A 25,329-nucleotide genomic window follows, 5' to 3' on the forward strand; every position below is an offset into this window, starting at 1 on the left:
ATCATCAGGGTTCATTTAGCTATGGGACTCTCTCTCCTCATACAGAGTACTATCTGCTTGCTATAATTTTTTATCTAATTCTTGTCAGATATCAACTGTTAACTGCTGTTGGTGTATCTTCCTCAGGTAGTACATATCTAATTTTATGCCTGTAAGCTATGAAACCTAGAAGAGTTTAATTTCTGATTAGAATTGTGGAAAGTAAGCATAAGGAGATTCAATACAGAATTGTAAAGAGGCTCCACTAGGTGTAACACAAACATTTATTTTGGGCTTATTTCTGGTTTCCTGGTTGCATTATTGAGAATTTGAGTTAGTGAAGCCTTTGAGGAGTTGGACTAAATAAACTGTAAAGCCTCTTGTTTTAGGTGAAACTCTATGATCCAGGAAAAAAGGTCGATGACCTACAGTTCACAAACTGTCAATTGGTAATTTACCTGGTACATACTGTCCACTGTTGAACTCACCAGCCGTTAAAATCGATGGAGAGAGTTTTGGAATATTTTTAGATAATACTGTTCAGCTGAGTATTTACATCTCTTCTCTCTGTATGTCCCTGTTATGTGAGGTGCTAGTTTGCCATCATTCAATATCTTCAGATTGTGCTTGAATAACACAATAGTATTAACAACTGAATTATCTTTGTTCTGGGACCTCTTGAAGTTTCTCTATTTCTATGACTTTTCTTTGGAATCAATCTCCCTGTAATCCTTTGAAACTCTCATCTTTAAATCTTTATGGTTTGGTCTGAAAGTTCTACCCCTAGTCTTCATTAACTTTTTAATAAACATACATACATATACATTTTCTGAGTTTCACTCAAGAGAAAGCTATGGGGAAAAAATGTCTCTAGCAGCTTGATTTAAATGACACCAAAGCACCTAGTTGATCCTGAAGTTGTAAAGAAATAAAAATTAAATAATTAAAAAAATGACACCAAACAGAATTAAGTCACAAGAAAACCCCTTTCAAAGATGAAGTGCATTTTTAAACAAGTAAAGCAGAACTTGCCTGCATGTGGTATGGTTACCCAGCTCAGAGTATGGGTTTCCCTTGCTTTTGTTTTTGAAGTCTGCAACTTTGAAGATGGAAAGAGTGTTGTTGATGTACCCTTCCATGGTGTAGGAAGTGTGGTCCCCATAGGGAGGGACGGAGAAGGACCAGTAGTACACTAGGCGGGGGATCATGTCCGATGTGAAAGCAATGATCATGGCCTATTTTGGGAGAAAAACAACAAAGCGAAAATGAAGTTATGGTTTTTTGTTTGTTTTTTGTTTTTGAGACGGAGTCTTGCTCTTGTTGCCCAGGCTGGAGTGCAACGGCATGACCTTGGCTCACTGCAACCTCCACCTCCTGGGTTCAAGCAATTCTCCTGCCTCAGCCTTCTGAGTAGCTGGGATTACAGGCACGCACCACCAACCCCGGCTAATTTTTATACTTTTAGTAGAGACAAAGTTTTGTCATGTTGGCCAGGCCGGTCTTGAACTCTTGGCCTCAGGTGATCTGCTCGCCTCAGCCTCCCAAAGTGCTGGGATTACAGGCATGAGCCACCCCGCCCGGCCGAAGTTATAGTTATTATAGGTCAGGTTAACAAATATGGCAGATTTGCTATTTTCATCATGTTGTTTTTTTTTTTTTAAAGATTCAGAAATCTTAATTCTTTCTTAACTGCAAAATATATGCAGATAGTGAGATAGGATCTTGCTCTGTTGTCCAGGCTGGAGTGCACTGGCATGATCATAGCTCACTGTAACCTCAAACTCCTTGGCTCAAGTGATCCTCCTGAGTAGTTAGAATTACAGGTGCACTCCACTCTGCCTGGCTAATCTTTAAACATTTTTTGTAGAGATGGGGTCTTACTTTGTTGTCTAGCCTAGTCTGGACTCCTGGCCTCAAGCAATTCTCTCAGCCTCTCTAAGTGCTGGCATTATAGGCATGAGCCACTGACCTCAGCCTAGAAGACTTGCACATGTAATCAGAGTCAATGTTATGAAAATAATTCAGCTTTATATAATTGATTTTAGCACTTGCTTTTCATAAACACAATGTAAACTGCATGTTTTCCTTGATCTAAATTTAAATAATGACCTCTAAGTTCACTTTTTTCCTGTATAGTATTTTGATTTGTTTAGACAAGTCAAACCATGACCTGATTTGTTTTAAACCCTCAGTACATGGTTATGTTCGTCGCTTCATTAGAGTGCGAGCATTTATTAATTTTAGCAAAATTTGGGTGGCAGAAAGAATTATACATAGTCAAATAATAATGTCTGTTTAGTTTGATCTAGTATCTAAGTCTCTAAACTTCAAAAAGATTAAGTGGATGAAGTTATGAAAATTATAAATTAAACAACAACATACAGAAAATTTAGTATGTTCCTAGATGAAAGGAGTAAATATGGGCCAATCATAAACCTGTGTGTCAGAGAGACATCTATTAGGAGGTAAAGCTATTATGAATTACATGAATTTTCTCTAAAATTTTTTAATTTGGGCTTTAAACTCTCCAGTGTGTAAAACTGGTTTGAACGAAGGAGAAAGGATTTTACTTTAAACCAAATTCTATGTGAGTAAAATAGCCAAATGATTGTCATTGATGAGGCAGAAAAGCAGACATGTTTTTGGCTTAACATGATTTTTAATAGTATTCATTTGAACATATGGTTTAGACACAGTGAGACCACAAACCAAATCTCAGGCAAAGCAAGAAAAAACAATTAAGGGGCTTTTCTATTGTAAAATTTCCCTCACTAGAACCAGCTTTGTCATTTCCTCTGATGTGAAAAATGTATATATATGAGTGTGTTTCTGCCTGTCAGTACTGGGGAGCCACAAGAATATTTTACCTTTTTTCCCTCAGATTTCAATAGATTAAATTTTGCTATTATCATTTAACTCAACTATATCTTTTTATAGAATCACTGGCAGATGTGCATCAGGAAGCTACAAAAAAATTCCAACAAGGAAGATAATTTTATTGTCTTCTGACAAGATACTTTTCTTCCTGAATTGAGCTGCTCTGAGAGACATGCTGCAAGAGTACAAATAAATGCAGTGTGCTTCATTTCCCATGCTGTTCTGCACACAGTTTTCCATTTATATAAAAATAAATTAAAATTGGTCTTCAATAACAGATGCTCTGGCATGATACAACAATGTCAATTCAGCTTATTTATTGAACCAGCAGCTTTAAAATGAATGATTTTATACCAAATTCCTGCTTGATGCTCATTCTCATCCTGGTGGTTATTCTCTTTTGGTAGACAGTAGGTTGTGAGATACATACTGGGTGTTTGAGGGAATAAGACACACATTTAATGCTTGCACACACATAAACAGATGCCTATGTATGTGGATGTATAACTTCCATCTTGGAAGTATAACAAATCCTAATATGGAAAAAGGGATTGCCCATAGTTTAATCAATGTCACAAATCTCATAAGCAGTTTTCCTAGGTTAAGTGATAAGAAAAAGGCATTATTGGATAAGAACCAATAGCACCAATTAGCCGGCGTGAGTATCTGTACACATACACACACTGAGTCGCCTTGGAAACAGCCAATCCTCCTTCTGTGCTCATGGAGTGGAGCCATGGCACGGATGCTGGGAAAAGGTACCTAATACAATCAATCTAGAATGCTTGAGGAATAGGGAGAGTTTGAGTCAACTGAATTTTCTGGTTCGTTGCAAATAAAAACCCTTTTAGTTTCAAACTTTGCTGCTGAAAATTTTCTTAAAGCACACAAGTCCACGTTCTTGCCCAGCTCAGTGTACTAGAGCATACTGAACATGACAGATTCATTGTTTTATGACTGAGGAACTTGAAAGGCATCATGGCCATTTTTCTAAACATCAGTCTTCATTTTGCAGCACCGTAGATGTTGAAGGTGTGGAGTACCTGGGTGAAAGGAAACTGACATACCCTAGTAGTTGGTTTTTATGTGCGATTTGCAACTTTCTCCAAATAGTACAGATAGCATGCAATTCAGATATATTTAATGTTCTGGGGTAGGGATGACAGCTAGGTTATACAGGTTTACTGTATAAAACTGTAACCATAGTCCAGACAGTGACTACTTTTGGAATTCTTTTGCCTCCAATTGGGGTACCTGTCAAACTCCTCAGAGTCACTGTTACTAACAATGGTGAGTAATGAAGATGATTAAATAACAGCAGCTAACATTCAATAGAAATGAGGCTTCATGCATTACCTCAACGAATTCCCTCATATTGTGGTTGGTATGTACTATTCTTATGATATGCGGTAGGGAAGTAATAATTTTACAAATAATAAAATGAGGCTCTGGAGTGGTAACGCCTGGCTCAAGATCATGCAGCTACAGTACTGGGAACTGGAGCTCGGGTCTACCTGACTCTAGAGCCCACAATGCTCAGTAACTTCCGTCATCCAGAGCCTAACCTACAAGCACTGCCAACGTCTCCTACAGGCACTGCCAACTTCTGGTGTTTTGGCTGGGGACTCAGGGAAGATGTGGCTTAAGAAAACAAAACTGGGGAATCACTTTTTTAGGAAGGTTCACCTGGAAGTGAGACTGTCAGTGAAATATGGAAGGCAATGGCCCTAGTTTTGGGACACTTCTTGGGAAGGTGTTCCTCTAATGGGATGGCATGCAATTTGCATTGCCTGAGAACTCCCTTCTGGCTGTACATAAAAATGACATGTTCAGATGGCCCATAATCAATGAATACAGGCTGTAAACAACTGAGTTCTGTCCCCTCACAGCTGTGATATATACAGGGCATGAGGCTGCTTCAGCCAATGATCAGAGCATGGCGAGCAAAGACCTAAGGGTGGGGTGGGAAAGGTGATGAAACCCACCTACCTCCCTCCTTTAAGAATTGCTGCTCTGGAGTCAAGGAAGGTAATCAGGAGTGCACAGAGTGTTTATACTTCACCATCAGAGTTAATATTTTAGGTTGATGCTTTGGAATATGTAGTAAAACAAGGTAGAATGATCTTATTTTAGGGCCCTCAAAGTCTAAATGAACAGATTTCTATCCACATTATAAAAAAGCATTTTCTGATAACTCTTTTTATAGTTATGTGAGGATTAAAAGTGTTAGTACTTATCATTACCATATTTCATATTGAATAAAAAGTTTAGCAAATGAGCAATAACAGTACCTGTGTAGGCGGTCTTGACAGTTAAAAATAATTATATACAAAATGAAAATACATTTAACAAGTGGTTATATATAGCAGCTATGTCGTTTATGTGGATGACAGACTTAGCATCTTCCTCCCATTTTAAAAAACACTAAACATTTGATTCCTTAGGTAGCAAATCTAATGCATCTTCAAGGTCTTTACCCTGTAAAGCTTAGGTCTACTCACATTGGTCACCACAGCCAGAATTGCTATTCCTTGCATGATGGGCTGCCATGCTCCAATGTCCTGGGCTTTCTCTGGTACCAGGCGTCTAAACTGGGTGGTCAGTTTCCATGCGTCCACTCTTATTTCCAATATATTGTTCACGAGAGCCAACAGAGGGGCCAGTGGAAAAGAGGCCACAAATAAGGTGACGAACCCAAACTGAATAACTGTCAATGGAATGGACACACATCATGGAGTGGTGGTGGATGGAAGGACAACATATTTTTTCTTTACTCTTGAAAGAGAAAGGCAAACGAACTGAATCCCAGAGAGAAAACACATCTGTGGTAAATAATAATTTAGTGTTCAACAGTGAAAGAATTCAAACAAAACACAAATATAAAATCTCTGGAAAGAAGACTAATTATCGCCTATTTCTTTCACATGTATACACTTAATAGGACCAATATATTTAGACATCTTTAGTCAACCAGAATTATTTGCTGGTAATAAATTTGAGACATCATAAGCATATTATTCATTCTCAGGGCTGAAATAGAATGTTAGAAGATGATTTGTGGTTTAGGATTTTTTTTTTTTTTTTAAGAAAAAAGAAATATTGTGGCATTATCTAACAAGTTAAAGAGAAAAAGAAATGGACCCATGGGAAGGCTATGCTTAGAGAATGTTGGAAGAAATATGCTGAGAACAAGCAAATGAGTGAGCTCCCCTGAGTCTGCAAATGCAAGTGCAGTGCATTCAGAGAATTTTATAGTATTAGAAATCACAGAAATAAATGGGATAAAAGTGTCTTAAGTTATAAAATCCTTCCTTAAGATTCTTGATCTTGATGTTAGTTGTGGTCCTTGTGGTCATAAGAAGTCAAAATTTGAGTGGTGGCTTAGAAGTTCTTTTCTCCTTGTTTGTAATTGACACGGCCTTATTATAAATGCGGCAGCAGAGATTTTTGGGGTGATACTATGGAGCGGAAGAAGAAAATATCCAAAAAAGGAAACTCAGTTTTAGACCCTGCCCTCCTAACTGGCAGACCTTCAGAGGAAACATATACAGATACATAACTAAGACTGTGGATGGGAGGAAAATGTAGAGCCCCATTAGGCCTCGTGCTCAGACAGGGGGCAGGGACGACTCTGCTCAGGGAGGGTGAGGCTGTGGAGGGTGTGGCGAGACAAGCAGAACTGGCATTTGCTTCTGGTCTGAGAGGCAAAGGGCATGTTGCAGAAGAGCAGACAGGGCTAGAAGGATCCAGTATGTCCCACAGGCCAGGCAGGAGCACTCATGCAGAGAAGTGAGCCAGGCAAGGACCAGAGTTGGTGATGCTACAGAGTCATGAGCAGCAGCAATAAGCAGTGATATCAATGTCCCTGTCTATGACTCACCCAATCCTAAATAACTCATCAGCCCCCATGGCATGCAAGTAATAGCCATGTGTGGAGTCAGCCAGTCAACTGTGGTAAACTAGCAAGTGTGTGTCCTACGGAAAGGGACAGCTCGTAGTTGCCATGTTGGAATGAGGGCTCCATGTTGCCAGATCTCCTGATTGTTCAAGAGAAGCCAGAGATTAGGATTATGTTATCAGTAAACCTAGTCAAAAATCCCAAAGAGAAAAGATACCACTTATAATGACAACAAAAGCACAGACTATTTAGAAATAAATTAATGAGAAATATAAGACTACTATGATAATTGACTTAAGAAAAAACAAATAATGATGAATGAATGAATGGTAGGATGTGCCATACTCTTGATTGGGCAAACTTGAATGCAAGGACATATCAAAATTTTTTCCACAAAATAATTTAGAATTCTAATGTAAATTCTGTTAATAATCCCAAATGGATTTAACAAAAAAAGCTGACAGGCCAGCCAGGTGTGGCAGCTAATGCCTGTAATCCTAGCACTTTAGAAGGCTGAGTAGGGAGGATTATTTGAGCCCAGGAGTTTGAGACCAGCCTAGGCAACATAGCAAGACTCTGTCTCTACAAAAAATACAAAAATTAGCTGGGCATGGTGGTACAAGCCTGTAGTCTCAGCTACCCAGGAGGCTGAGGTGGGAGGATTGCTTTAGTTGAGGGGGCGGAGGTTGCAGTGAGCCCAGATTGTGCCACTGCACTCCAGCCTGGGCAACAGGGCAAGACTCTGTCTTTCAAAGAAAGATAAGAAAAAAAGCTGAAAAGTGATACTGAAGTTCTTCAAGAAATATAAACAGGTAAAATAATGAACAGGGATGTTTGCATAGACAGGAACATTCTGAAAAAATAAAATGGGATAGCTCTGGGAGATATTAAAGTATATTATAATGCTATGGTAATTGAAACAGTTTAGAACTAGTACATGAGTAGATAGTATGAATTAAATAGGGTGAATTTTAAGAGGAGATGCAAATGTTCATGGGTTTTAATATATTATAAACTGATGCTTTGAAGCAGTGGATGCAAGTATTGGCACAGCTAGCTAAGTCATGGGAAAAATTGGTATGGGGCCATCACTTTTGACACCAAAATAAATTCCACATGGATTAAAAACAAAAAAAGTCCATGTAATTTGTTCTGATATTCACGTGAGAAAATTTTTATAAGCAACTTTTGAAACCAAGAATAACAACAACAAAAAGTCAATGCAAAACACCCACTATGAAAACAAAAACAACCCTGCCTGTGACTTTTTCATAATCCTATACTGCTCTCTAATGCTTTCTCTGCTTGCTTCTACATGTTACAGTTGAGTTTTCTGAAGGAAGTATCCATCTTCACAACAAGTGGCAGAGTAACTAGTCCCTGAAGCCCCGCACCCTGCTGAGGCCCTCACCACTGCACTGGACCTACTCTTGCTAACTTTGCCAGTGGCTGCATGTTCATAAGCTGATGCTCCTTTTTGGTCCTGATTTTTGTGATTTCTTGTGACATGGTCATAAGAAATTTATGGCCAAGATTTATGTGACATGGCCAAACAGTCCCCCTGCTGTGGAATATTTATTTCCCCTTGATTTCCTTTTTACTTAATTTTAAAAAGTCAAAATATATATTGAAAAGCAAAAAAACTAAAAAAACCCTACCTAGCTATAGCACGGCTTCCACTTCCTGCCCCAGGTCTAGCAATTAGGAGTGTGTGGGTGTTGGCTCTTCCTTTCTTCCCCCTCTGGATTTTCCATTACGCCCCTTTTCCTTCATAACCAAATTCCTCTGAAACAACATTATCTCCCAAGCCTTCTCTGGGTTGACACAACCCTGCTGGATTTCTTCCCACTGCTCTGCTCTTCTTTTCCTTTGTGGGCCTCCCTCCCTCTTCACTCTTCAAATGTCCCTCTCCCCCAGGGCCTCTTCATCAATTCTCTGTCCCTCTCTCTTTATATTCCTGCTAGGCATGCCTGATTCACCCTCATGGCCTCACCCATGGCTCATCTGAGCTCCTGACTGTGGTGTCCAACTTTCTAATAGACATTGCCTTTCAGATGTTTTCATGCTAAAAATATCCAACCACTGAGCCATTTCCTAGAGAACAGCTCCTCTCCTTATGTTCTGAACTGCATATATGGTCTCCTGGAAGTTATCTTAATTTAATTCCTCATCTGCTATGCAATTCACCTCTTTAACACTTACCTAACTCCATCTCCCTCTCTCTACTCCTATGCCCACTATTTAGGCACCTATCACTTGTTGTCTGGGTTACCTGCTGTAGCCTCCTAAATCATCTCCCTCCCACCACAAGTCTCATCCAAAATATTATCTTCCATTCTGCTGCCTGACTGATCGTATTCCACATAAATGTTATGCAGTTCTCTTGTTTACAAATTTTCCAGTGGATCCCAATTTCTTTAAGAATAAAGTTCAAGTCCCCTGGTTAAGCACACCAGACCCATTATGATATGGCCCCTGCCTACCTGATATTCCCACCTGTGAATCCTTTGTTCACTTGCCATTCTTTGACCAAGCTGTTGTACTTTTAAATATGTCCACCTCTCCACACAAAATGTCCATTCTCTTCACTATACTTCAGATAACTAACTTCCATTCACCCTTCAAAATCCAGTTCAAATATCACCTGCTCAAGGATGTCTGATTAGCATTCTCCTTCCTAACCATGCGCCAAGTGCTGAGCTCCATGAGGGGAGGGACCAAGTGCCCTGGTATGCCCAGCGGCTGAGAGTGTTTGGCACAGCAGGTGCTCAATGTTTAATGAATGAATGAGTGAATGAATGAATGACCAAATGAAGAGCTGGAGGCCTGCAAATCCTCCCAATTACCTAGTTGCCCTTTTGGAAAGCACATCCTGTAAAGGTTAGGAGACTTCATGGCAGATGATGGGCTCGAACCGAGCAGAGATGAGAGCATGAAGGGAAGAAGGCCTGAGTCCTGGAGAGTGCAGCGGAGGCATCGGTGGGTTCAGCACAGGAGGGAGAAAAAGAAAGGGGCACAAGGAGCTGCCGAAGAATAGCTGATATTCATTACAGTACAATTACATGGAGAAAATCATATATATGAAGGTCATTGTTTTAGCAGATTTTAAACCATTAACTTGGAGACAGATGAAAGTGAGATCAAGGCACCATGGCAAGGGTGGAAGAGACAGTGCCAGAGACAAACAGGGCCCACTCATCACTTCACTGCACTCCGTTTATGGCACCTGCCTACCAGGAAGGCCTTATCAAGTTCTCAGGACACCTGTGTCTGCAGTACATTACTGAGTACAAAACAGTATTTATGGCTTCCAGGTTTCAATACAGACAACTACGTTTATGTTGTGTGTACTTGGAGTCAGGAACACTCTTAGAGAAGCAATTTGGGTTAACAGCTCAGAGTTACTCCAATAATCTCAAAGGATGGTGGGAAATTCACTAAATAAAAAACGTTTCACTCAAACAGGTCATACAGAACTTGGTGAGAAGTGAGTGAGGAATGTTAATGTGAAATCAACTAAAAGTTAGATATGTGTGTCAGAGCTCCAAGTTCAAGTTGCTTAAATGTTTATAAGTACAAGGTTCCAGGCACTGGCGCTCTAGCAGAGGACGTGGCAGCTGCCTCCATCAGGCTCAGTGCAATGAGGACAGAGGCAGGCAGAGCGCAGACCGCCACAGCAGGTAGCAGGTGCTGCTAATGCCTAGAAGAAAAGAGCAGCAAAGCTGCCTGAAAAGTTCAGGGGCCCGGCTGAGGCTCAGCAGGACTTGTCAGGTAGGAAAGAAGGAAAGAGAGTTGAGGCTGGGTGCAAGGCCAAGCAAGGGTGGAGGCTCCAGGCTGGCTTTCTGGAGGATGTTTCCCTTAAGCAGTAAGAGCCACAATTTAAAAGGTAGATGGTGGTGTCATTAAGGAATATGGGGAAATGGGAAGGAGGGGACTGTGTAGTGGTGAGACCAATACCAAAGGCTCTCAATGTTTATTTTTAGAGAAATGAAAACAATTCAAAAGGCACTTGGAAATTCTGTCTCTCACAGACTAGAAGGACAAAACACAGATTTCACTCTCCTGTTGCCCACACAGTGACAGACTGCCTACTCCCAGAAATTCAGAAATCAAGTTTTCTAAGTCATTAGGTACTATTTAGATAACAGGAAAACAACCTAATACACTTAAAAATCTGTCTATAATAGCTGTTATTCTATACTTTCTTGTAGGGCAGGATGAGGCAGAATTATTTAGTTGATAACTATTTTAAAGAGCCTATGAAACTTTAAAAGTCCTATCAACTTCTCCCCAAAGCACATGACCATATAACTTTCTCTTCTGATGTTATTTACTTGACTATCAACTAAAGAAAAAAAACTTTTTAAAAATAATAAATGACATTCTACCCCAGGATTCTTTTTAATGCTGTTAATAGTTCCAATAAGAAATATTTACAATTACAACTCATTTTTGAATAACAGGTCTTACAGTCCTTCTGAAAATAAGCAGAATAGTAACTAAGGACAGCTTCTACATATGTACTGCAGCTACACCCTTAATAAAACCTGGTCACAAAACATAACAAAGCAAAAATGAAATTCAAATCAGGCTCTGAGCTGCTGCAAAGTACTGCTGACTAAAGAAGCCACAAGATGAACCTTTTACTCACTGAAGGAAGCAGATGTGTTTCTATGTATAATGTGTATTTTTAAAAGCAATTATTTTATATATAGAATGTGATTTAATAAAAACCACCTTCTAACTGCAGACTTGTAAACAGGAACCACAAAGGGGTGTCTTTGCCAATATGCAAAGCCCTATGCATAAATGCAAAGCCTGTCAACAAAAATGATGCGTTTCTTTTTCTATTCTCCTAAGCTTAAAAAAATTGTAATTCAGTGTAATGGTTAGCCGAAAGGGCACAGATACAAAACATGTAAATTGTTAGCCATCTATTAGACATAAGCATGTCATGCATAATACAAAAGGTGATGTTTCCTATGGAAATCTATTGTGAGATGCTTCCGTTTAAAGGCAACCGAGAGGTCAAAATCAAGTTCCACTGAAAAGAATTAAGAGCCCAAGCAAATAATATAAAAATGGACCAAGGCATTTAGGAAGGAGAGGACCTGTACTAAATCTTAATTCCAGACCAGCACAAAGGTTTCAAATTCAGGCCAGTTATGAGCCATGAAGTCACTCAAGGAACCAGGCAGAAACCACTGGCCAGAAGAACTAGATAGGCTGTCAAAGGCAGGCGTGAGATGTGAAAGTGGGCATCCTGGGACCATTCCTGCCATGAAGCTGCATGCTCCTGCAGGCTTGCTTAAATGACTCAGTTCAGAAGTGTACTGGCCAACAGCTGTGCCTGCATGGACTGAATCACACCTAATTATAGTTGCTGAGTTCATTCTCAGACAACATGATTAGAATGCTTTAAGAATTCATGGTAAAGATGGCTGGGCCCAGTGGCTCATGTGTGTAATCCTAGCACTTTGGGAGGCTGAGGTGGGTGGATCATTTGAGCCCAGGAGTTTGAGACCAGCCTGGCCAACATGGTGAAACCCTGTCAGTACTAAAAGTCCAAAAATTAGCTGGGTGTGGTGGCCTGTAATCCCGGTTACTCGGGAGGCTGAGGCAGGAGAATCGCTTGAACCTGGGAGGCGGAGGTTGCAGTGAGCCACGATTGTACCACTGCACTCCAGCCTGGGCTATAGAGCGAGACTCTGTCACAGAAAAAAAAAACAAAAAAAAGAATTAATGGTAATGATGTACCTCAATGAATACTGCATTCCATTGCCCGCTAATAAATTTCTAGCTTTGTACAACATAAATATTGACAAAGACACACATGACCACCTTATCTGAAAGCCGGATTGTATAATTTTATCTAGTGGAGAAAAACATACTCTTCTTCAATATGCTAAATGTTAATATGGCTCAGTAACAGATGCTTTTGGGATCCACAACATACTCCAACATATTTTATATCACTAAAAACTTCACTAAGAACTTACTCATTTCAAGATATTCATAAAATAATCCCAGTTTGCCCATAGGCTGCAGATGGTAGTCCTGTTCCCATCGTGGGGTTATCTTTTCTGATCCAGAAACTCTGTGAAATCGCCCAATTAGATTCATGATCCAGCTGCCAAAAAAAAAAAAAAAAATTTATAAATTAGAACGAATATTATCAGGCCAAAGTCATAAAAAATTTTGCTGCTATCTTAAAGCTGCACCAGTAATCTTCTCAATAAACTATTTTTTGTTTGCATGCTAAATTTGTTTCTATTTCTGCCTCCTTATTCCAAACTATTTTGAAAAATAGGACTACATACCTGGGTTTATCAAAGCTGCAGCTGCTACTATTTTTTTCTCCTACCTTTTTCCTATGGGCAGCTTAATTTTTAAAAGGCAGGTTCCTACATTTGATTAACTTCAGTTGTTTGTTTTTTCATTTCCCCCTTGTCATTCAAAATGGTCTTGCCAGTATGAAAATCACCAGAGAAAACAAGATATAGTATGTGAGCTGGTGGTAAGTGCTGTGGAGAAAACTAAGTAGGGCAGGGAATGCTTGCATTTGTGTCTAGGGAGGTGGCCGGTGAAGGCCTCCTTCAGAATGATGTGTGATTAAGGATGTGAAGGAGACAAAGGAGTGGGAAACCTGGGGGAAGAAGTCCCAGGCAGAGGGAACAGTGATGACAGAGACCCTGAGGCAGGAGCAGGCCTCCATGATTCACAGACAGCACACAGGGTAGGGATAAGAGACCACTGTCAGGATCTGGGCCGTTTTTTTCCTCGGAGGGAAGTGAGGAGCCACCGGAGGGCACCAAGTAGGAAAGTGACATAATCTGACTTTAGATACAATAGGTCCAATTCCTATTTTAAGCTGAATCATTTAAGGACCAGAGGAGTGAAATGCCTCCTCCAGGTCATAGTGCAAAGCGAGGAGAAAACAGCCTGGACTGCGTCCCAGCGCTCTGTCCAACCCTGGATACTGCCCGCTGAGCTGCCCACTGTCTCTTTTTTATGTCATGTTTTTTCCCTCTCTCAAAAGCCTTGTGGCTGAGATAAGTGCTTCCCCCCCCCTTTTTTTTTTTTGCGCCCAGACTGGAGTGCAGTGGCGCGATCTCGGCTCACTGCAAGCTCCGCCTCCCAGGTTTACGCCATTCTCCTGCCTCAGCCTCCTGAGTAGCTGGGACTACAGGCGCCCGCCATCTCGCCCGGCTAATTTTTTGTATTTTTTAGTAGAGACGGGGTTTCACCGTGTTAGCCAGGATAGTCTCGATCTCCTGACCTCGTGATCCATCCGTCTCGGCCTCCCAAAGTGCTGGGATTACAGGTTTGAGCCACCGCGCCCAGCCGCTTCCCCCCTTTTATGGCAATTTGTCTGGAAAAGAAATCTGAGTTTGCAGTAAAATGAGGTGTGCACCTGTGGCATAAAGAACTGTTGTCCCCTCAAGCAACTGCCGGTTTGTGGTTTACCTGTGGAGTCATCAGAAGAGGCATGACAACAACTCCAAATACAGATCTAACATCTGGATACACTGGGTGATTAAACATGTGGGTGTGGCCTTCAAACTCTGATAATGAGAAGGCATCCCGTGATGGTTAAGGACAGTTACTGTAAGAAAACCAGGCAGACCCTCATCCTCTCCATCATGTGTGCACGTGTGCACACCCAGCCAGCATAAGACAGACAGTACAAATGGCTCACTCTGCTGGGTTTCCCACTGCTACTGATCTCAGGGCTCACTTCTCACTGACTGCTACTGAAGCTTTACTCAGGGCAAATTATCTCTACTACAGGAGACATCTCTGACCTCACAATCTTTCCCCACTTCTTTCTCTTCGATGATGTTAAGACAGGCAGCAGGAGGCTGTGGAAAGTGGAGGGGATATGAGTTCAGACACCCCTGAATCTGAATCCAAACTCTATTTCTTAGCAGATTAACTTTGGTAAAAATAAATAAATAAAGAAATAAAACGGGGTGATAAAACCTACACTGCCCAGGGCTGCTGTCAGGATTAAATGATTCAAAATAGGTAATGGATGTAGCACGTTTCCTAACACATCAAAACCTGCTGTATGGGATTTTCTGTTGAGCAATACAGGCTGCACTGGCTGAAGCCAAGTGTAAATAAGGACTATGTTACCTAGACTCTTGGCTCAGTTATCCAGGCCACCTGGATCAGTGGTTCCCACTTCAGCACATACAAGCACGGCGTGGAATGCTTATGAGTAGTGCAGCTTCCTATGCTCCCAACCAAAAGGTCTGAGATAAGCTCCAGAATCTGCAGTTTTACAGTCATTCCAAGCGGTGTGTGACTCAGGTAGCACCAAGGACCACACATGTCCATCACCCTTCATGACACCTAACTCTAACGTCACTGGGTGTGGTTTCTATTGGTTTATCCTTTGCTCTGCCTCCCACACTTCTAGCCTCAGCCTTTTGCTGAATCCTTTCCATGCCCTCAAAGAAGCAGGTCTTTTTCTATCTGGGCTCTAAATCACATCAAAATTCAGATTCAGGATGAAACTTCTGTCCTGGCAACTACTTGTGTCATCTGGCACTTCCTTCTCTTATCAGATCATCTTAGAAGTCTTTCTTACTAGCTTTCATTTCTGACTTACAGACGCTGAGCCTCTTGTTTGGTTTTCCTGAGTTTAACCATTCATGTTTGCGTTTTCTATAGGTCTGTGTTTCTAGTGCAGGGACCTCAATCTTGACTTCACATGAGAATCACCCACAGAACTTTTAGAAAAATATACACACCAGATATTTTTTCCCTGGCGAAGGCTAGAAGCAGGTGTTACAAAATAATTTCCATAGGAATTTACCATGTGTATTGTCATAGCCACATCATCAGTTGTGCTTTACTAGGTCCTTATTTTGTGCAAAACATGGTGAGAAGCACTTTACATCTCATTTCCTCTTCACCTCCATTATCACATTTAATCCACATGCTGGAGATAATCATTTCTGTTTCAGACATTCTACAGTATTCCCACTTGCTAATTTTGAAATACAAGCATCCTTCACTATTTGAATCTATTTTATGTGTGAGTTTACTGTTTCTGAACTTAGAGAGTAAGTGTAGATAGTGAGGGACACCTATATTTAGGACTCTGATTGCCTATAGCTCATCTTCTCTCCAAATCCTATCTTGAGAAGGGACATTTTCTCCTAAAACAGTTCTTTTTTCTTATTATAAAAATAAGTATACTTATTAATATAAAAAGAGGTATTTATGTTACAATATACATGTATAAATGTATATAAAGGAAAATTATAGCCATCTACAATTTAAATACCAAAAAATGATGTTATGGGCATTTTGCATCTTTAATTCTATTATCTCTGACATTTTATTATAAAAATTTCTCCAGAGTGAGCTGTTTAACACAGGAATTATACTAGTCTTTTATTAAGAACAGAATAAAATCCCCAAGAATGCCTTAAATATCAAAACACTAAGTGGAGCTGGGAAGGCCAAAGGGCTCTGAGCTTGCTCTCTGAGTCTCACTGACAACTGTAATTTACTGATGTGATGTATCTGAAGCATATAAGGCACTCATTCATTCACTCAGCTGCTTTATACTGAGTCCCTGTCACATGCCAGGTACTGGGGAGGTCCCAAAAGGAACCTGGATCCCTGAGCCAGATACGCTCCTTTCCTTGTTCCAAGAATCCTAGTCAAGGGGTATGGGCCCAAAGGCGGGAGGGGGAGGAGGGAAGAGGGTACATGTGTGGTAAAATACATTTCTCCAGGTTTCTCTTGACTACTTACATGATGTGAAAACAACTGCTGACTTATAAGGCTTTTCTCTATTTTTGGTATAGTTTTGGATAGAAAAGATAACTGGTATCTTTTTTTTTTTTTTTTTGAGACGGAGTTTCGCTCTTGTTGCCTAGGCTGGAGTGCAATAGTACGATCTCAGCTCACCACAACATCCGCCTCCAGGTTCAAGCAATTCTCCTGCCTCAGTCTCCCGAGTAACTGGGATTATAGGCATGCACCAACATGCCTGGCTAATTTTGTATTTTTAGCAGAGACAGGGTTTCTCCATGTTGGTCAGGCTGGTCTCGAACTCCCGACCTCGGGTGATCTGCCCACCTAGGCCTCCCAAAGTGCTGGGATTACAGGTCTGAACCATCGCGCCTGGCTGATATATCTTTGATAAATTAGGATTTTGTATAACAAAGGTAAGAAAACTGGCACCTACACAAAGAGAAGCAGCACAGTCACTCTCTAATTTGGGTAACACTCAGCATTCCCAGTTTTCAAACAAGAAAACATAGGAGGAGAAATTTGAGACAAAGTTCCTATCACTATAATTTTCAACAATGAGCTTACTTGAAGTGAAAGTATAAACCACGGATAGTATAACTGATCCTTTAAAATATTTCATGTGAACAAATTTCATTTCATATGAATTTCTCAATATGAGTTTAGGAAATAGCTGCTAAAAACCAATGTTACCGAAACACAGTGTTAAATAATTAACCTGGCCGGGCGCGGTGGCTCAAGCCTGTAATCCCAGCACTTTGGGAGGCCGAGACGGGCGGATCACGAGGTCAGGAGATCGAGACCATCCTGGCTAACACGGTGAAACCCCATCTCTACTGAAAAATACAAAAAATTAGCCGGGCGAGGTGGCAGTTGCCTGTAGTCCCAGCTACTCGGGAGGCTGAGGCAGGAGAATGGCGTGAACCCGGGAGGCGGAGTTTGCAGTGAGCTGAGATCCGGCCACAGCACTCCAGCCTGGGTGGCAGAGCGAGACTCTGTCTCAAAAAAAAAAAAAAAAATAATAATAATTAACCTACTTTTTTTCAGAAAACACTTTTTAATCTCAGAATGAAGACTTTCCTCAATTTTATACATTTATTTTCATTTAGAAACACAGTACTACTTATTCATGACCTACTTTTACTTATCTGGAAAAATCTGAATATGAGCTCAATGAAAGTGAGGGTTGTTTTCTGTAGAGAAGGATAAAAAAAAAAAAAAAGAATTTCACAGCTAAAACCAGAATCCCTTTCTGGGTGGGGGAAGAGAAAGGAGAGAGATCTTTGTTTAGAGAAAGACCCTGAAAGTTTCCATTGAAGATGGAGAATAATACCTGTTAAGAAATCTGGAAGGATGCACTGAAACCCAGAGTGAGTTAACTGCTCAACAAAGAGAATGAACAGAAACTTGGTGACTGGGGAGAAAAATGCCAGGAGTAGGAGAAGAAAGAGAGAGAAGCTGTATGTGATGGAGGGAAGAGGGCAACATGGCAGGAGGTGAGAGCCTATAAAGAGGGTGATAAATTTAAAAAAATTCCCAGGTATATATAGTGGGATAAAAGACTTCTTATAAAGGTGGAGGCTTTTTGTTTCCAAACAAAAGGGAAGAGTTAGTGGGGGAGATGAGGACAGGAGGGGGACAGGGGGTAGAAAACAGGAAGTGGGAGAGGTGACTACAGAACACAGTCACAAACATGAAACTTTGCTGGCTTTCAGATGGAGAAGAGGTCACAAGGCAGGGAGCATAGATGGTGGCCTCCAGAAGCTAGGAAAGGCAAAGAGATTCACCTCAGAGCCCTTGGAAAGGAACACAGCCCCACCAACACCTTGATTTTAGTCCAGTGAGACTTCTGACCTCTAGGACCATAAGATATTACATGTTGTTTTTACCCCATTAATCTTGGGGTAATTTGTTATTGCAGCAATAGAAGACCAAAACAAAAAGCTCCCTGAAATTTGCAGAAATTGCAGATGGTATTGGACTTTACACTTTGATAGGGGAGGGGGCCTAAGTGAAAGTTGTAAAGGGCAATGAAATCTTAGTTACCATCTTAAGTACAACTATTCTGTTGTGCTCATTTCTAGGAAAACAGTAAGTCAAAACCTTTGTGGTCATTATTCTAGACAATTATTTCTTAAAATATTATGTATCCCAGTGCCTTACGATCATGCAAGAACCTCTGTTCTTAAAAGTCTGGACTCATGGGATCCTGGATTTGAATCCCACAGTAGCCTCTTAATGCTAATGTGAAACTGGGTAAATCATTTAACCTCTTTAAACCACAGATCTTTATTAGCAGAAAGGAGAAAAAAATAAGAATAGTTTGATAGATTAAATGGTATATATATATTATATATATATATATATAGCACTTAATATAGTGACTGGAATTCACACTGACTTTTAAATGCATAACATATAGGAAAGAGAGAAGGATGTGAGAAATTGTGGAAATACACAGGTCACAGCTCTAGCCAGTGCTGTTGCTCAAAGGGCCGCTATTAATTAGTTACCAACAATAGCCCAGTAGGTATAAACTACAGCAGATGGGGATTTACATTAAATATAAAGAAGGTTTTAAAATACAATTATTAGATCCTGGATACATTTACACTGTTGGTTGGACTATGCTGTCTGGAGACCTTTAATGACAGTAGCTTCTGATCCATTTAGAGGTGGACATGCAGCTATGTGGCTATGGAGGCAAATGATTTGCGTGGCTGGGCTGTTCTATTCCTTGTCCTTTTACCCATGGCTATACAAGTTAACACTTACGGCAATAATACTTCTTGTATGTTATTCCAGATTGCTTTTCCTCCCATGATTATTGTCAGCTGAGTTGTTAGTTCAAGAAGGCAGCCACCTGGGTCACACTGGAAGGTTAAAAAGAAAATACCATTTAAATATTCAATGGATCTAACTTGAAATATAGGCATCTTATTTTTCTGATATTTGTTCTGCTTAGGCTAAAAAATAAATCTAGGAATTTACAGTAAAGAACTATTCATTTGGGTAACTGAGAGAAAACTCAGCTTAAATTGGCAAGATAATACAATTCTACATTCATACCTCTTCATTTCTGTATTTTCCCAACCAATAAACTGGGTCTCCTGGATAGCCTACAAATTTGCCCTTAAAGAATGCTATGTAGAAGCATGAAGAGTAGTAGTTGACAAACTGGAATAAGAACATCTTCATGGTGAGGCTGTTCTCATAATCAGTCTGGGTCCTTGGGAGTTCTGTAGTTAAAAGAAAGAAAAATAAGATTTTAAAATTGTGAACAGCTTTGAGACTCTAATAAAAAATACTGATACATGAGTTAACACGTTAAAAAAACACAATTCACACTGTTTCCATTTAAGCTGTTTTGAATACCTTAATACAGCCACTGTGTTAATTCCAAGTTTGCACAGTGTTATGAGTTCTCCCTCACAGTAGGAATACAATAGCCCACATGTTCCCCTCCCCCACAAAAAAATCAACTGCTCCTTAAAATTTACAGGTACAGTGTTATCAAATAAGAACTGCCATAGGTATAATTGACAGAAAATTAGTTTTGAACTGCCTGCTAAATGATATTATCTTGTTTTCCTGAATTGCAATAAGGTGGGTCTGTTGAAGAAAACAAGCAAACCAAGGTACAACTTGCTAGAGGCATTTGGGAAAGACAAAACAGCTCATCCTCCTAGTGTGGAGTTTGAATCAGTTCGATCATTTTAGATGACCACCGAGCAGGCCATTCAGAGAATGACTCAGACGTATGCAGTATGGCAAGCACTTAACTTGGCCACTAAGCAGCTGCCTGGGATACAAGCCAGAGAGAAGAAACACATTAAAAAATCAAGGCCTGATGAGAATTATATTAATATGAACAGCACGGGGGAAGACACGTAGCAGTGTGATAGCTTGTCCTCTCAGCAACAGAGGAACATATTTGCCACTGGAACCATGACCCTATTCCACTTATTTGCAATAAAGAGACTATTTACTTTCAACAATAGAGTACATGATCTAATGTAATTGAAAATATTATTCAGCACTGATCTGTTTACACAGAGTTTGGGCATTATAATGATTGTCTTTGCTTTGTCCCTTTTACTAATGGAAAGCTGTAGATAATTTATTTCCATACATGCTAGAGAAAATATGTTTACACTCGAAAATTTCTAAAAATTGCAACCTACTGGAATTGAAAAGCCTAAAAGATAACAGTCTCTATTTTTGGCAGGTTCTAAAAATATGTCAGAAGTTACCTAAGCTATAGTAGGACCTTACCGAAGTTAGTAATCATAATTGCCACTTTTTCATATATGGTGTTCAGAATCATGATAATTATAAAGCTGATGATGGAGGCCGTGATGGACGTGGCTGTCTGTGGAGTCAGGTACTTCTGGATTGGGTCTGTTCCATTAACGTTCTTGGGAAGTTTTGCAGAAAATACAATGAACACTGAGAGCCTATAGACAATTATCCCAATAACTGAAGCGATGATCAATAGGATCTGAAAGCACAATAAACACAGTAGCATGAGACTCACCAATAACTGCACTTGTACTGTTAAAAACTGACCTCACACTTTGCGTGTGTAAAGTGATGTAAATCTCAAATAAGTGATACCAAGGGTGTAGAAAGTCTGGCATGTTAAATTTTTAAAAAAGAAAAAGGAATGATGGAAGTGAAAAGAAGGCGCAGACACATATGCAAAACATTAACAAGAGGCGAAACTGGGCACAGGGGGTGGTGAGAGGGAACTGAAAACTATTTTCTGTGCAATTTTTTTGTAAACCTAAAATCACTCCAAAAAAAGTCTATTTAAAAAAGAGTATCTTCAGACAGCATAAAAATGGAACAACTAGTAGCATAATGTGGTAGAAGGAAAAAATGTCTGAGTGTACAACCAAAGAAAACATCCCTTCTACAATTACTAAATTATTTAGGTTGTGAATTAACGTTTTTTGGTCACTCATACTCCATTAAGGAGATACATTTCCTTGCAACAGAGAAGCTATCACCAATTGAAGTGTCAGCAGGTACTAGCTTTTGTCTTAATCACTGTAGCAGGGGAGAGTCTCAGCACAGCCAGTGAAGCTGGCACAGAGGTACCCTGAGCTACCCTGAGCTACTGGCAGCAGGTCTCTGCTGATAAAAGCTTCACACACTTTTCACTCTCAGATCTTATGACCTTAAACTGGCAGTCATTTGTACTTGCATTTCCACAAGATTCACGCCACTAGACCACTGTATTTTTGCATAATCCCCAGTAAGAGAGATTTTCACTTTCTCAGTAAGCAGAATTCCCATCACTGAACGACGCACATTAAAGATCCCACGAATTTTCCTTACTTGATACACAGTACTAGACACTATTGGAGAGGCATCTTTAAACTGTTTTCCCTACATCTACTTTCTCCAGAACCATGCACTCAAGGTGTATGACTGCTCATGATGACAGAAAAGTTTCAGAGAAGGGAAACTGAGGACCAAGCAAACCATATCTTGTTGACAGTACAGAGGCCAGTTGTCACCTGCGGAGAGCAGTAAAGGGAGTGATTACAGGATGGTCCTGGGGCTAGACTCCTCTATTTGAATACTAGCTCTACTGGGGCTTCAATATCCTCTCCTGTGTATTACGAATACTATGGCACCTAACTTATGGAACTGTTGAGGATTCAATGAGTTACTTCAGGTAAAAACAGAATATTAAGCTCAGGTACATGAAAAGCACTATATAAGTATTAGCTATGATTATGGCAACCAAAGTTAAGTGTTTAAAAAGATGTCTTTCTTACTCTTTAAGAAATCTGCTTGTAGAGAAGGCATTACATTTCTCCTGAGATCTATTTCCTTTCACAACACTTGTGAGACGAATAAGATTTGTGTATGTGTATATGTAAAGATTAGTTAAGGCTGAGAAAAAATTAAAAAGATGAATCAAGTCATCCACTCTTAGCACAATATATACAGGGTGTTTAAATATTATGTATTAAAAAAAATTATCTCCATAATTTTTATTATTAAGTAATGATAAAGATAACATTCTTTAAGTGCTTTCTCTTCACCTTAGCACATGTGTATTTGTTTAATCTCATAACAGGCTTGTGAGTAAGGTAGTATATTATCTCTCTCTTACTGATGAGAAAATAGAGGCTCAAAGACATTAAGCAATTTGTCCAAGATTAGATAACTAGTAAGTAAAAGAACTGGGGTCTCCTAAGATTCCAAAGACACTCACCTCTCCATGGCACTGCCTCCCACATGGTTTATGAAATGAATTCTAATTCATCCCAGAGCTTTTACAAACTTGTTAAGTTCCCATATTTCTTTGGGGTGCTTCCCATACTTCAGTGTTTCTTTATAGGGGCAGGAAGCTTTTTATTCTTTTTCCTCAAGTTTATAACTTATTTCTGATTCTAATATTAATACTTTTTTGATCATAACTTTAGTGTATATGGTCACTGTGGACAATCTGAAAGTCTCTTGTAGTGGACACTGATTGCTTTTGCTAGCCTGGGTCTGTTCCCCATCCTAGAAGAGAACCCAGATTTTGCTTCAGGGGAAATAACGCCTGTTTTTAGCCCTGGGGTTTAGGTGTGATTGCCCTAATGTGCTCCAGAGGTACAACCTGATTGCTTGAGACAAACAGGTAACATCCCACTGGCCTCAGCAGTTGATCCAGGGATTGACACATAACTCAGTAACAGCCACTGAGACGTGAGGAGACATCTGTTAGTGCCCATGGGAAAGAGAAGCTTCACCTATCAATAGAGAAAGCCACTAAAAAAAGACCTCTCGGCTCGGTGCGGTGGCTCATGCCTGTAATCACAGCACTTCAGGGGCCTGAGGCGGGCCAATCATGATGTCAGGAGTTCCAGACCAGTTTGGCCAACATGGTAAAACCCCATCTCTACTAAAAATACAAAAATTAGCTGGGCGTGGTGGCAGGTGCCTGTAAGCCCAGCTACTTGGGAGGCTGAGGCAGGAGAATCGCTTGAACACGGGAGGCGGAGGTTGCGGTGAGCTGAGACTGTGGCATTGCACTCCAGCCTGGGCGACAGAGTGAGAATCCGTCTCAAACAAAGAACCTCTCTTTGCTTGGAAGATGTGACATTTGAAATGCTGCAGCCATTCTGCTATCATAAGGAAGTGTCCAGACCCACCAAGCCCAGGAGGCCAGTTGACACAGGATGAAGGGAACAAAACACAGCCCTTGACAATATCTGGTCTGCAGTATCTGGATTTGACTGGAGCCATACCTCAGGCCTGGAATTTTCAGTTTCAGAAAATAAACAGGTGGAAAGAAAAAAATCCCACCTTCCCCTCTTTTTCTGTTGCTTAAACCAACTGAAGACCGATTTTCTGCCAACCGTAACTGCAAGATTCCTAACAAAAATGACATTAAATAGGAAAAAATTTATCTACTATCTACATGTGGGCACAATTCCTTCAGGATTATGTATGCATTGTATGCATATTTAAAACCACTTTACATATTTTATCCTTCCCTTAAACGTATCATAAACCATAAGCATTTTTATATGCCTTAAAATATTTTCATGACCATACTTTCTCATGGCCGCACAACATTCCACTGTTTGAAGGGTGAGAAGTAGAATATTTTGGTTGATATACATGTTTATGTGTATATAAATATATACATAAAATGTTAAAAGTATGTGAAAAAACCTTACTGACCTTTACTGACCATTTTCAAACATTTCCTGATTGAAAGTCCTAAGAGCTAAATGAGTGGATTAAAGCATATGAATATTCTTGAAACTTGAAACACAACTGCTAAGCTGCCTTCTAGGAAGCTGGAATAGTATAGAATTACAATAGTCTTGTATCGGAGTAGTTGACTGTTGCACTTCATCATCACACTGAGCCCTGTCATTCAAGATGTGAAAAATCATATCTCATTTTAATGTGAATGGATTTAATCACTATTAAGATTTGGCATTTTGTAATGCTCACTGGTCATTATATTTTTTTTCTTTTGTAAATGCATATTTACGTTCTGTTTCTTTAGCCGCTGAGATCTTTGGGGTTATTTTCTAGGTGATCTGGCCTCTATGTATTAAAGGTATTGACCTCTTGTTTGCCTTATTGTTAACAAAGATATCTTCTGGCATTTTGTTTACATTTAGGATACTTTTGATGTATGGAAATATTTAAATGTTTTCCTCTGAAACTTTTTCTATTGCTAGTAAGTTTAGAAAATCTTTTTACATCTAAAGGTCATATATTCATCAAATTTATTTGTAGTTTTAAACTTTTTTTTTTAAGTACTTTAATTTCTAGGGCACATGTGCACAACGTGCAAGTTTGTTACGTATGTATACATGTGTCATGTTGGTGTGCTGCACCCATTAACTCATCATTCACATTAGGTATTTCTCCTAATGCTATGCCTCCCCTAGCCCCCAACCGCCTGACAGGCCCCGGTGTGTGATATTCCCCACCCTGTGTCTAAGTGATCTCATTGTTCAATTCCCACCTATGAGTGAGAACATGCGGTGTTTCATTTTCTCTCCTTGTGATAGTTTGCTCAGAATGATGGTTTCCAGCTTCATCCATGTCCCTGCAAAGGATGTGAACTCATCCTTTTTTATGGCTGCCTACTATTCCATGGTGTTTATGTGCCACATTTTCTTAATCCAGTCTCAATGATGGACATTTGGGTTGGTTCCAAGTCTTTGCTATTGTGAATAGTGCCACAATAAACATGTGTGCATTTTTTTTATAGTCATATGATTTATAATCCTTTGGGTATATATCCAGTAACGGGATGGCTGGGTCAAATG

The 25,329-nt window shown here is 39.9% G+C and overlaps 1 protein-coding gene across 5 annotated transcripts in view; it reads right to left on the reverse strand.

The window, feature by feature from the left end:
- ANO6 (anoctamin 6) overlaps positions 1-25,329 on the reverse strand; it is a 236,138-nt gene that overhangs the window by 18,441 nt on the left and 192,368 nt on the right. For all 5 annotated transcript variants that reach the window (XM_011936066.1, XM_011936064.1, XM_011936063.1 and 2 more), the window contains 6 exons: positions 20,804-21,029; positions 19,598-19,767; positions 19,304-19,401; positions 12,754-12,884; positions 5,358-5,563; positions 1,012-1,214 (listed from right to left, as the gene is read on the reverse strand). In XM_011936066.1, coding sequence (XP_011791456.1) covers positions 1,012-1,214; positions 5,358-5,563; positions 12,754-12,884; positions 19,304-19,401; positions 19,598-19,767; positions 20,804-21,029 — 1,034 coding nt within the window. The remainder of the gene's footprint in view (positions 1-1,011; positions 1,215-5,357; positions 5,564-12,753; positions 12,885-19,303; positions 19,402-19,597; positions 19,768-20,803; positions 21,030-25,329) is intronic.

This window comes from Colobus angolensis, unplaced genomic scaffold (assembly GCF_000951035.1).
Source record: "Colobus angolensis palliatus isolate OR3802 unplaced genomic scaffold, Cang.pa_1.0 Scaffold150, whole genome shotgun sequence".
Taxonomy (NCBI): Eukaryota; Metazoa; Chordata; class Mammalia; order Primates; family Cercopithecidae; genus Colobus; species Colobus angolensis.